General features: G+C 42.4%; 1 protein-coding gene across 16 annotated transcripts in view; it reads left to right on the top strand.

The window, feature by feature from the left end:
• Nucleotides 1–13,649, top strand: part of ARHGAP20 (Rho GTPase activating protein 20) — a 112,203-nt gene that overhangs the window by 64,096 nt on the left and 34,458 nt on the right. For all 16 annotated transcript variants that reach the window (XM_053305201.1, XM_053305211.1, XM_053305209.1 and 13 more), the window contains 3 exons: nt 7,898–8,047; nt 10,357–10,398; nt 10,875–10,959. In XM_053305201.1, coding sequence (XP_053161176.1) covers nt 7,898–8,047; nt 10,357–10,398; nt 10,875–10,959 — 277 coding nt within the window. The remainder of the gene's footprint in view (nt 1–7,897; nt 8,048–10,356; nt 10,399–10,874; nt 10,960–13,649) is intronic.

The raw sequence follows: 13,649 nt of genomic DNA, 5'->3' as shown, positions 1-13,649 counted from the left end.
GTCTTACGATCTAGCGTCTCTAGCTCTGCTTGGGTCCAGTCTATTATTCCTGCAGTGTATCATCAGGTATAGCCCAGGTGTTTATGGCTTGTATGATGTTCCCGCCATTGAGTTTGGACTTGATGATGATGATTAATTCGATTTCTATACCGCCCTTCCAAAAATGGCTCAGGGCGGTTTACACAGAGAAATAATAAATAAATAAGATGGCTCCCTGTCCCCAAAGGGCTCACATTCTAAAAAGAAACATAATATAGACACCAGTAACAGTCACTGGGAGTACTGTGCTGGGGGTGGATAGGGCCAGTTACTCTCCCACTGCTAAATAAAGAGAATTGCCACAGTAAAAGGTGCTTCTTTGCCCAGTTAGCTTGGGCCAATCTCTGCAATGGCAATCCCGAGGGTCTGGCAGTGATGCTGGTGGTCTCGCACCCGGGATTGGATCTGGGATTTTGCAGGGACAGGCCTCCAGTCTTGAGCTGGAAGATGGGCCTCTCATTCTAGATCAGGGAACTGGTCAGTCTTGGGTTCCAAAACAGGCAGCTGGTTGGTTGCGGACTCAGGATCTGTCAGTTGACTGGCCACGGACTCGCCCTCAGAGGACTCACCAGGGTCGCAGTCAGGGGGTCTCTGACACTATCCCACAAATGCCTGCGCAAAGACCTAATTTATATTGGGCAAGTTCACACATAATTGTGGCACTGGAGGTTTAATCAAGCACACACAGCCCTAGGAGCACATGCCCATCCCTGCGTAAGCCTCTACTTCCTGTCCAAGACGCTGAGATCAGTTGTGACGTCCAAACCCACCAATCTCTGCATATTGGAACCTAGACAAGAAATAGAGGCTTGCCCAGGGTTGGGGGTGGATCGCACACCCCCAGGGTTGCAGGTGCTTGTGGGAACCTCAGGTGCCATTGTGCATAAAGTGCATAAAGCCGTCTACTGGCTTTCACAGCAGACACTCTGTATTTGCCTTTCGAGGAGGAGGTTGTATGACAAGCACAAGCACAACATACACATTCAGACCATGAAGCCTACAGCACCCATTATCTTTAGAGGATGAAGCCCCATCAGTGCTTTCCCCCCCCACCCCCCGCCTTTGATTCTCCTTCACACATAATCACATGTGAAAGAACCCTCCAGGTTTGCCTGAGACCACAAGTGCTCCTACGAGAGGCTGGCATGCGAGAGCTCCAGCTTGTAAATTTGATTTAATTGTGAATGGCCGAGTGAATAATCCAAGCTCAGCATCAAGCCTGATTGCACACGGATGGCTTACCCAGACTCCTCGGTGCGATCGCCTTCTGTTTAGGAGCGTCGTCCAAACAGTTTCTCTTTACTGCAGACACACAAGACAGCCAAAATCGTAGACATATGCTTATAAAGCATTGCAAGTTCATAAACCTGCTCATGAGAGATTACCAAAGTAATTCACAACACACACACACACACACACACACACACACACACACAGGTTTTTAAAACAATCACTCCTAAGAAAGAGCGGGTTTATCTATTGCCTTGTTCCATTCTGCCCCCACTCCTAGCTATCAGTGCCTGCAGCTCATTTGCTTTTGGTGTCTGTACTTATGTGTGCGTGCATGCATGGGGATGGGGCCATGGTTCAGTGGTAAAGCATCTGTTTTGCATGCAGAAGGTCCCAGGTTCAATCTTTGGCATCTCCACGTAGTGCCAGGAAAGACTCCTGCCTGAAACCTTGGAGAAGCCGCTGCCAGTCAGTATAGACAATATTGAGCTAGATGGACTGATGGTCTGACTTTATATGGAGCAACATCCTATGTACATGTATATCAATGGTCTTACAGATGGCTTGCCTAGAGAAAAAGACACTTGCCTACAGCTTCTCAGCTCCCGGTCACCTCTTAAGTCACTGGGCTTTAGTTACAAATACATACGTGTAACATGTATCTGGGCCCAAAAGCTGTGGAGAGCTAGTAGCTCAGATGATCCCTGTGTCATGGAAGAGGGATTTATCACCGTAATGGAATGGTGCCAATAGGAGCTTCCCTTCCAAGGCACATAGCAGCCACGAGAGGGGCTTTCTCCCATGCCATGGCCCCAATCCTCACTGGGTACGATCCAGCAGCTATTTAATTAAGAAGAAACAAGCACACACCAGCATTTGAGCATGTACTTAGCATAATGTTTCATTTGACTTGGAGAGGAGGTCGCAGAAGAAAAGGTGTACCTGACTCTGGACAGAGGCAATTATAGACTACTATAAGAGCCAATATAAAAATATACTGTTTCTTTAGGAATTTGAGCCCTGTTTGTTTGAAGTCAGACTTGCAATAGGAAAATTTGTCAATCATGTTTCTCTTCACATCATGCTAAAAGGCAGGGACTGAAAAAATAATAATCTCAGCTCTAAAATGTGTATTATTACATTATTATTATTATTTTTATTTTATTTATTCATTCAGATTTTATCTGAAACTGACTCTTGTGTTCAGTACTGACTGTATTGTAAACTATCTCTGTTCAACTTTTGGTTCAGGTAATTTGTTTTGAAGTATTTTTGCAAAAGTATGTGACTTTCCTGTTTAGTCAAATGTTGTGTTGCGTTCTATTGCTGTAATACTTGTAGGGTGAGATCTTACCTGGAAATAAACTCCATTAAACATTGTGGACTTACTTTGGAGTAAATATGCACAGAATTGTACTGCATATTGGTATTCTGGATGGCAATGGAATCTTAAGGTTACCAACTCTTTTTGTTAGGAGTGGTCCTGTGCCTTTAACGGTAGCCTAAGTGGAGCAGCGGGGAAATGTCACCTTAAGTGGCGCAGCAGGGAAATGCTTGACTAACAGGCAGAAGGTTGCTGGTTCAAATCCCCGTTGCTACTATATCGGGCAGCAGTGATATAGGAAGATGCTGAAAGGCATCATCTCATACTGTGCAGGAGGAGGCAATGGTAAACCCTTCCTGTATTCTACCAAAGAAAACCACAGAGCTCTGTGGGTGTCAGGAGTTGAAATCCACAACTGCACACTTTACCTTTTAACTTAAAAATTAGCATGTGAAGCAAACCTTTTCCTGTTATGGAGATGAAATAATGAAGAAAGCTTTATCTACTAAATTCTGAATTACAATTTCAAATACATGTTAAAAGCACAGGAGGAGGGAAATGTTAACATACTTCACAATTAAGAAAAAGATCTTAAACTGTGTGATCAGAAGAAGAAGAAAGGTTACACTATTTATGAGAAAATTATGCTTAAGTGGATGGCTTATGGACAGACCTTTCCAATGTCTAAAATAATTAAACATTGTGATGGTGATAAAGCAGCACTGACTTAAAGAGATGAAGAAAGCAGTATAGAATTTATTACATACCCTAGATATCTATGTGGGAGGGGCTCATAAGACTATTCCCTCAATATGAATTATGTCTCCTGAGTAATTGCATAGCAGCAGGAATTCTACGTGATACTTCTCTTATCAACACAATAATATAGGAAGAGAAATTGCACCTGGCAAAAATCTCTCTTCTATGCAACTATTAAAACCCTACGTACTGTCCCTTACTAGCTCTTTTGCAGCAAAGTGTGCCAGATTAGGAATTTTTACAGCAATCTTTTTCAATGCAAGCATTTTTATTCTTCATGATCATCATTTTAAGAGGTGGGCCTTTCCCTCATTTGGAGCCTGGCAGACTTCTTTCCCACCCCCCACCCACCCTGGACGTTTTAGATGCCTATTAAGGTTCTCCTTTTTTAGGTTGACCCACTTTTATACAAGAGCTTCCAATCTTGGGTAGTAATCCACTTACCAGGTGAGAAAATGCAGCAGCCATCTCCAGATCAACAATGCTTTGCAGAGAGAAAAAGAACCGGGAAGGCCATACAGCAGAGAGCCTCTTCCAACTCTTTCCACCGTTGCCAAGTTGGAATATGAAAGTTGTACATTTCAGGCGGAGGCATTGCTGCTTCTTTTAGCACACATGTGAAAATCTGGCCATATTGCCTCCAGACTGAGATTAACACGTTTGCTCTGCTCTTTCCCTAGAATGAAGTGGGGAGTCTCTCTGGGCTTTGTGGAAGCAGAACGGGAAAATCCACATAAAGGGAAAATAGAATGACATTAAGATACTAATCAGCTGAGTTAGTCATCACCTCTAAATGGTGTGGCTTCATTTTCTTTCTGCTTGTGACAAAAATTGGCTCCCAATTCCTAATGAGGGTCATGAAATTTTATGTTTGAATTTCCCCACCCTCCAGGTTTTGGTAGAGTTCTTTAGTACCTCTAACACCCACAAGCCACTGTAGCCCTAGTTTAAGCTTGTACTTTATCCCTCCTCTCTGTGCAGCAGAAGGGTCCATGGTAGTATAAACGTGAATGTGCCTTTTGAGCCAGCCATTTTGCATTATAGACGGAGGAAGATAGGGAGCTGCCTTCTATTGAGTCAGACCATTGATCCATCCAGCTCAGTATTGTCTACACAGACTAGCAAAATGGCTTTAACAAACCAAAAAGCCTTTAAAAAAACCCTTTAGAAATATATAATCTTCAAAATCCATATAATTCATTAAAATTAGATCAAATTACAACACATTTCTCTTCTTTTCCATTTCACCGGGGAAAAAACTTTTTTCAAATTGTGCTAGGGAACACACATGCATAACCCATAGCTGTTTTTCAGGAGTAAACTTCTCCTTCCAATGTTATATCACAATCCTTTTGGCAATTCCCCATGCTCAAAGAATCAATTGTTCTTGACATATAGATAAGTTCCATACTTTGGGTACATACATACCGCAAAAGGACATGAACATCTTTAACAACCAAGCATCACTGCATAATCATATTAACAATGTTATGGATTTGCAAGCAAAACAATGCAGCAACAGAACAAGCCCAGACTATGTGTGTGAGTGTCCCATCCTCTGTCAGTCTTTATTATGGTCTTTGACCAATAACACAACATCTAAAACAATATGAAAGTTTAAACATCGCCATATTAATAACATAACTGTACATTGGATCTAACACTTAGCAAGCAGAGTGCGATGAACTTGTATTGCAGAACAGAATGTTGCCACTTTGTGTGTGATAGATGAATTCACGTCTGTTAGTAGATATTTGGTGTAGAATTCGTCCGATCGACCTGGCAGATTATGTAAATGAGGGTCAATTAACCTTTGCCTAAGGTTTATATAAAAGACACACCGCAGGAGGACATGTGCAACTGATTCAATCTCATCAGAGTTACAGGGGCAATCTCTCTCTCTCTCAAAAAAAACCCTCCTCTGAAAGCATGCAGGTGCTTTACCCAGAGTGGCTCCATCCCCTAAGGGGAATATCTTACAGTGCTCACACATGTAGTCTCCCATGGGGTTCTTCTGTGCCACATTTTTCTCTCCCCAGTATCCAGATTGGCACTGAAGTGCTGGATCTGGAGAAATGACACTGAATGCAGAAGCATGGTAGACAGAATGCACAGTCCTCCTGGGAATGCCTCCACAAGCCCCTGTGAAACTTTTGGGAATTGTGCAGTCGCACAACTGTCACTTTGTCCAGCTCCCATTCATTTCAGTGGGGTTCATATAAGATTCAGTTCCGAGGAAGTGGTGCCCAGAGCAGTGCTTACATCTGTGGGTATCTGGGTTGGTGCCAGGTCCTCTGTGGCGCAGCAGCCAGTCACAGCTGTCACCGGACTAGATGGTAAAAGCTTTGGGGAAATCAGAGCCTCATAAATGTAGGTCAGTCCTTTGAAATCCATTAGGGTCAAGGGCTTTCCTATTTTAGACCTAAATAGCTGGATGTGGCCTACATTTGTGTTATAAACTAGCCTAGTTCTAAAGAAGGGGTGTTGCACTGTCTACCCCATGAAGGGCATATTCAGTCCTTACTTGGCCCTTTGGGAATCTGCCTGAAATGAGAGAGGGAATAGGTCTAGGGCTCCTGTGCACTCAGTGTTTCCGTCACCTCAAAGAGAAGGTAATAAGGGCTTCATGGAAGGAGAATTAGGAGATACCATATTTATTTGAATGTAGGATCTCCCTGACTCTGTGATAGACATCAGATCCTTGTTGTGATAGTAGCTGTGCAAGAGGCCTGCTTCTCCTGATATTATACTGGTAGAATCCAGGGGGCCAAGTAACAATGGAACAGCCCAAAATAGATTCAACACAGAACAATCTAGTGCACACAGTATTCTTAAATAAAGTTATTTGAGTCTCCACTGGAAGTTCTGACTTCCTTGGAGTGCCTCTCAAAATCAAACATAACCCCAAGAAAGTAAAATGGTCTTCACCTAGCATCTCTGGGATACCTCTGGGAAGGCTGTTCCAGAGATAAGGTGCCACTATTTTTTTTTTAAAGGTCCTGCCTGATTGCCATCCATCTAAACTCAGAAGGTGGAGCCATTGGGAGCAGAGCCTCTAATAACTATCTAAGTTAATGGGACAGGTTTATACAGGGTAAGGTGGTCCTTCTTATACTCTAGACCAGGGGTGGGGAACCTTGGCCCTCCAGCTGTTTTTGAACTACAACTCCCATCATCCCCAGCCACAGCTGGAGGGCCAAGGTTCCCCATCCCTGCTCTAGACTCACACTGATTAGGGCTTTATAGGTTGAAAGCCAACACTTTGAATTGTGCCCAAGGACATACAGGAAGCCAGTTAGATGTGTTAGAGAGCTTGGAGGGGATTTGTCTACCCCAGCTGCAGCAGAGGTACACAGGTAAGGAGAGCACTGCTAATTAATATTGTCTGGAGACATGACGTTAAAGTTCTGAATAAAGTAGTTTGCTTAGGAAATCCTTCAGGGAGATAGATTAAGGCCTACATGCCTTGCTGCTAGCTACATACAGGAAGAAGAGAAAGGGAGAAGACGGAAGTCTCTCTCTCCAGGAGCTTTTTCATATGGCAACTTTACTGCAACTTTACTTTGGGAGGGTGGTTGTTCGTCCACGTATCGGCCAGATTTATTCCGATGTCCATGCAACAATTCAGAGAGCACTTCACACATGAATCAGGTTTCCTCCTCCATATTGGAACCTAGCCTGATTTTTGTCTAGGGTAAAAAAAATCCTCTTTCTGCATAGGAGTATCCGTTATGCCCTGAACTTGCAGTAAAGCCTTGAGGTAAACATGCGGTACAGCTTGCTGTCTGAAAAGCCTCCAGGTGAGAGGTTGAAACCTGGGACTATGTCAAACAAAGGGGAAGTAGAGTAGAAAAAGCATAGTCAGAGAGGGGATTCCCTTGCTCGTTATCTCTACCCCTAGTGGTCATTAGGGTTGCTGGTGCAAACATGATGCCATCAGGAGCTGCATCCCCAGCAAGATGTTCCAGCACAGGCAAATATGTGCAATGGCAAATAATTGATCTCTTGTCTTTGTAGTGGTGCTTATCCCAATGAGCTTTGAGAAATTGCTCAAGTGCCAGCAGGGGCAAACTCCCAATCCCTTGCCATGTTTCTGCCTTTGTATTCTACACACACACACACACACACACACACACACACACACACACACACACACGGCAGGGGGGGGCAGGCAGGGATTGAAGACTTGTGTTTATTTATAGAGCCCTTCTTGCCATGGTGTTGAGTTAATCCACATCTCCACTTTTGTAATGGCTGACACTTGCTCTTTAATTTTCTATTTTTCTTAGATTATAGCACTTGGCGACAGCTCTCTTGCCTATAGGAACTTGCTTGATCCATCAAACCCAGATTGTGAGTCTGCAGATCCATCTGTTAGTTCAGGCTTTTGTCCTGCAGGACTGTGGCAGGTGCAGCTCCTGTTTGTAGCAAGGGCAGGCTGAATGGTGTTAGGGATTTGAGTTGATGGAGATCTTTTGCTAATATTGTGAGATTTCTAATTCTGAGTTCTCCTTAGTGTACTATAATTGACTTCTTCAATTACAGGTCGCAGTTGCATTTCAAACTGAAGAGCCAGGCACGCCTCTGTGAAATGTGGACAGCATCTTGCATGGAAGAAGTCTGTGAGGGTAGTACTAATCCAGAAAGGTCCTTCGTTTTAGGATGGCCTACCACCAACTGTGTTGCTAGTTTCAGGTACAAGAATCTTGCATATGGATTGCTGTCTTGCTGTATTTTTCTAGCAGGGTCAAAGTTCAAGAATTAACAGGTACAGAATCTATATTCCTTAAATCCAATCAATGTGAGGTTTACAAGTGGTTGTCAATGAGGTGTATTTGTACCTTTCATAGTCCAAATGAACTTGGGACTGGGAATCTGGAGCTATCTTGCAGCCTGGAGTAAGTGTAGTTCCCAGCGTCCTACCTTGAGACTGAACTGCATTTCCTCAAAGGGTACACGTGGTTCTGAGGTTTGTTTTTTAAATGAGAACAGAAATGTTTGTGCTCATTTTTTTTTCCATGGGGCAGATATATTCTACAAATGTACAAGCCTTATACCAGTTTAACTTTCATGGCTTCCCCAAGGAAGTCTGGAAATTGTTTGAAAGTGCTGGGAATTCTGTGTTGGAGATCCCCAGCTGCCCTTACAGAACTACAGTTTCCAGAGTTCTCCTGGGGAAAGGGATGCCTGTTAAACCAGTTTCGATCTATAGAATAGCTGTGACCTAATGAGAACAACCTCTCAAGGCACAAAACTAATATTGTTTGCAGCATTTTTTTAAAAAACTGATTATTTTTTTTAGGAACAAAGTACTTAAAAATAAAACATGGTAAATGTTCCTTTTGAAACAGAGCCTCTGAATGTTCGTGGAGGTGGGTATTTGCACTTACCTCATTAGCTATTACTTTGAGAGACTGCAGAGGGTCAGTCTGGATATTGCAAGCGCTGATCCTATCATCTTGGAAGAAAGATAGGCTCCATTGTTTAGTTTGGGACACAGGTTCTGCCCATCCATTAAGCAGAACTGGGTGGTCACTGCACCCTAGCCCCCCAAAAAACATTTAGTCCCATAAGCTGTACTCCCTCTCTTGAATATAAATTGCTGGCCTCAGCTTTCATTTTCAAAAAGCAACTCAGACTGGGTTTCCAAATTAACATCAGCGTCTTTTCATCTCTGAAGTGTTGGTTTTTCTTCCATAATAGATGGAAACTCTCTGCCACTGTATCCTCAAACCAGTGTGGGCTAGTCATTCACTGGTCATCCGTGTGGTCTGGTCATGTGACCTCATGAATAAGCACCCTGGACAGCTCAGCTTAAAACTGGGGCTCTGCACTTTTCGGCTGGACGGGCATCAAAATAAAACTTCACCTAGGGCTCCAAAAACCCTAGAGCTGGGCCTGATTGTACACACAATGAAGTGTAGGCTGTTTTAAATGTTTAGGCTGTAGTCCATAAATCATCTACTCCAGAGGAGTCTCATTCAGCCCAGCTTGACAGCTTTAGAGTAGGTGGCTTGTGCTGGAAACATATTCTTGATTTTATTTGGACTCCTCTGTTGATGAAGAAAAAGGTTAGCGTGGGTATTCTTCCTTGTCTGTCTTTTCTTGACTCCAAGTAGTCCATCTTACAAATATGGTGGTTGCCGTTAAAGGGGAACCATAGATTTTTATATAAACAGAGATGTTCTCAGAGGGAGGTAAAGACAGCATATGAAAAACTTCTAACCAGGGTTGTTTCTGAGTATTTAATTACGCACAAATCTGCTAAGTGAAGTAATAAAAAGAAAGTCCAAGTATTTATGAAGCACGTGTTACAGAAGCAACTTACACTTTCCTAAGAACCCTCTTTGGATCTGCAGGAGCCTTTGAAATTCTTTCTGAGAAATGAAGAGAGACAAAGGCAGGAGATACAAGAACTGATGTTTGCCTTGCTGCGGTCATGGCCATTGGTGATACGTGTCTGTTAGCCTCAGCCTACTACTTGCTTCCTTAGCTGGCTTTCAACTTAGGGAGTTGTTCTTAGTAGTGAAGTGAATGCTGAGATTTTCATTAAGCTGGACAATGTGTTGCCCTTCTCTTGAAGTCTGTAGCCCACTGTTGATTGCTTTGAGCCATGGCACCCCATCTGGCCCTAAACCTTCTTTCTGGCAGTTGCAATGTTCAGAAAATTCCACACCACCTCGGCCACTGAGCCAATGGCCAAAAAGGTCTCATTTAGAGTAACTGAAGCCAGAGCACTTGCAACAAATAGCAGCTGATATTACAAAAACAGCAGCCTGCAGTTGTCTTTGTTTTCATTGCGTTTATCTGATTTTGAGGGTGTAAATTGGCAAAACCAATAACTTTCTGCAAATCTGCATGCTCTAATTTGATGTCTCATTTGCTTCTCTCCAACCAAGCACTCTTAATATATTAACCAAAGCTGGCTTATACTTTGCAAACAGATATATAAAGATGTCACTGTTAGCTTCCTACCATTTACAATTTGTTTTTAATTTTTTCAGTTCCGTCGAGCAGAAAGAGAAGTGGCACACTTCCCTTCAAAGGTACTTCTATTCTGCCATGTGATCCATAACCAGCAAAACAGGCAATACAAAGCTCTGCCTATCTGATCCATATTGAACCTAAGGCGGTTCCTTTTTCTACATCTGTCTAGTCGAAGTGCAGCTAATTCTGAGTTCCCAAAAATCAAATATCTCAAGTTTTGTAAAACCAAATGAAGAAACAGATGTGGTTTTGTTAATTAAGTTAGATCAAACCTTTATTAAGATTTTATTCTGTAGAATCAAAATTCAGCTATTGAAAGGGAATAATCATCATATGCAAAGGATACATTTTAACTTTTGAGGGTGTCTTATACGGAAATCACTTTAGCCCCTCTTGCTGTGGAGGAACTCTTCTGTATACACTTCAATGGGATACAGTGAATCAGCACCCTGAGCTGAATATGTGTGTGTGTGCAGTTCTATTATTTGGAATTTACTATTTTAAAAACTACCTTTTTTTTTTTTAACTTCAACAGTCGAATCAAAGACGAGAAAGCAAAAGACTATCCCAAGAGCATTCCCTTGAAGATTATTGCAAAGGATATTGGAAATTGTGCATATGTAAGTGTTCCTCAGCTATATTTTGGATTAGTAGGATGTCAGCACAATAACAATGCTTGTTCCTTGCCAAACACTAGTGGAAATTCAATTATTGCATGATGGATAACATTTACTGTGAGTGTGAAATCTAGTTTTTTGTTTAGAAGATCATTAGCTAAGAGTGCTTCTTAGGAAGTTTGGCTGATCCTTTTGTTAGGATTATTCTTATTCTGGGTCCAAAACAGAAAGCCAAATGGGATGTGATTAGTTTGTTTTGAGGCAGTTGGCAATTGGCTCACTGGCTAGGAACCAGTGTTCATCATTACGGTTGGACCTGCCTGAGTAAGTATTTGAGACTTCCAGTTGCACAGACACACATCCAGTCTCCAGCTTCCTGCCTGCTCTTGCTTCCTAAAGAGTATATCGTGAACCCTAAACCATATTTACCCAAATACAAGATGACTCTGAATTTAAGACGAGCCCCTTTAAAAAATAGAGGTTAAATACAGTTATACCTATATTTACCCAAAAGGAAGAGGACTCTGAATTTAAAATGATCTCCTGATTTCTAATGTCAAATCACTTCAGAAAAAACTAGTCTTGGATTCAGGTAGATACAGTAGTGTACATCCCAGCAGTGTCCTGGGATTTTCCCATGCTGCCTTAGGGCTCCTCCTGAATGTGGCTTCTGCTCACAAACCTGGTCTCAGTGCTTCCCAATAATGCACCGGCTTTCCCTTTTATATCCCATAACCACTGAGATTTCATGTCATCCAGCCACACATGGATGATAGCCTGTGACTCCCTTTCCATTTTCTTACCCCTCAGGCCCATTTAGGATGGATTTATAAGCAACTGAAAATCAAAGCAGCTATTTCTGACTATTAGGAAGTATTCAGAGAATCTGTGACAAGCTTCTTTGTGCTAACTAACCATATGAGAAGCAGGGCTTTATTTGGGAGTGAAGGTGAGACATGATGCAAGTGAAATATTTGTAAAATGTGAAAACCAGACCCGAGTTAGCAACAAAGCAGTTGCATGGATCTGCGGTCCAGATCTTGTGGATTTCTTGATGTGCAACTGCCCATTTTAAATAGGCATCAATCCCCTATTATTACAGGACTACATCTGATAAAGTGAACCTTACTTTTTGTGGTGGCTGAGGGGAGGTCATTAAAAACATAACACTAGACTGGCCCTGTTGGTTGGAAATGAGAATCCATCCAACCATTTAGCGAATACGTATTTATATTAAAAATGTAAACCTAGACTAGCACCCTATTGCAGCAATAGCCAGCGTAAATGTATCTGGAAAGCCCAAAAGCACAGTGTGAAGGCAATAGCATTCTTTTGCTTGTCCCTATAGAGGTGGTGGCATTACTTATAAAGTGCTCAAAATCTATAAGCACAGTTCAGAAATTTAAAAAACACAGTCCCTGCCTGTAGGCTTACAGAGGTATTCATAGATGCACAGCCTCAGTAATGCTAGCTAAATGGAATTTCCATGTACAAACAACCAGTGGTAGACCTATCCTCCTCCAAGATTTTATCTAAACCATTCTTTAAAAAAAAAAGAATGGGGACCACTGGGGTTCTGATACGGTGTTCAAAAGGTCATCATGGTAGTGATTTGAGATGGATTGAACCAATCCCTGTCAAAATGTTTTCGAAACCACATCTCCTGGTCATATTTTCAGAACCACATCAGGAGAGAGAGAGAGCAAGCCCTCACCCCCTGCCTGTGGGCTTCTCCAAGGCATCTGACGGGCCACTGTGTGAAACAGGATGCTGGACTAGAAGGGCCTTGGGCTTGATCTAGCAGGGCTGTTCTTATGCTCTTATGTACTGTGCACACACAAATTGCACACTGGTTCAGAACCTTTACCACTGGCTCACTGTAGGCTTTCCAGGACTGGTCATTCTTGAAATGCAACATAGTAGTGCCAGAAATATCACTCACAAGGCAAGAGCGACAGATGGGAGCTTCCTGAAAATATAAATACTTTCTATGAAGCTCCACATTATTTTCTGCTAGAGCAGCTGGAGATCTCGGGGAATTGTTTCATTTGATGTGAGAGTCGGGGTTAGCGAGGGGGGGGGAGGTGCCTGCCACACAAATCATTTTATTATATTCTAGCCAAAGGCAAGCCTTATGCAAATGTGCTGACCTACTCCTGGGTGCCAGATGTCATTGCTTTGGGGAAATGTTAATTTTTTTGGTTTTGTTTATGTTATGATCATTCAGCTATATCCTCAGGCAAAAATAGACTGCGTTCATACTCCTTTGCTTCAGTTCCCTTGGCAGTTCATTGTTTTCAGTGGCTTAGGCAGAAGGGCATTTTGGAGATTCTTCTGAGTGCCAACTGGCACAAGATTGAGCGACCTGGAAGTTTGGTAGCCGGTTTTTAAAAATTTGATGTGAAATGTATGTTAGAGCAGGACAAAACGATCTTCAGGCTAGAATGTGGAAGTTCAGACTTGGATACACTTCCTTTGATTATCTTCTCCATGCTGGCGAGAAGTCAGGATTTGAGAAAATATTTGTGTTATCTGGGAAATGTCATGAAATTGGAAGCACCAGCCACACAAAGGGTTAGAAAAATAATTATCTTGAATTTATTTTAAAATAAGAGAAGCCCCTCTGTAGGAGATTTCTTCCTGGTTGGTATGACTCTTTCAAGAATCCTTAGTTAGGTTTCTGTGCTCCTGGG

The sequence above is a fragment of the Hemicordylus capensis genome, chromosome 3 (assembly GCF_027244095.1).
Source record: "Hemicordylus capensis ecotype Gifberg chromosome 3, rHemCap1.1.pri, whole genome shotgun sequence".
In the NCBI taxonomy this organism is placed as follows: Eukaryota; Metazoa; Chordata; class Lepidosauria; order Squamata; family Cordylidae; genus Hemicordylus; species Hemicordylus capensis.
The sequence above is the reverse complement of the archived record's forward strand: the minus strand, read 5'-3'. Positions and strand labels throughout refer to the sequence as shown.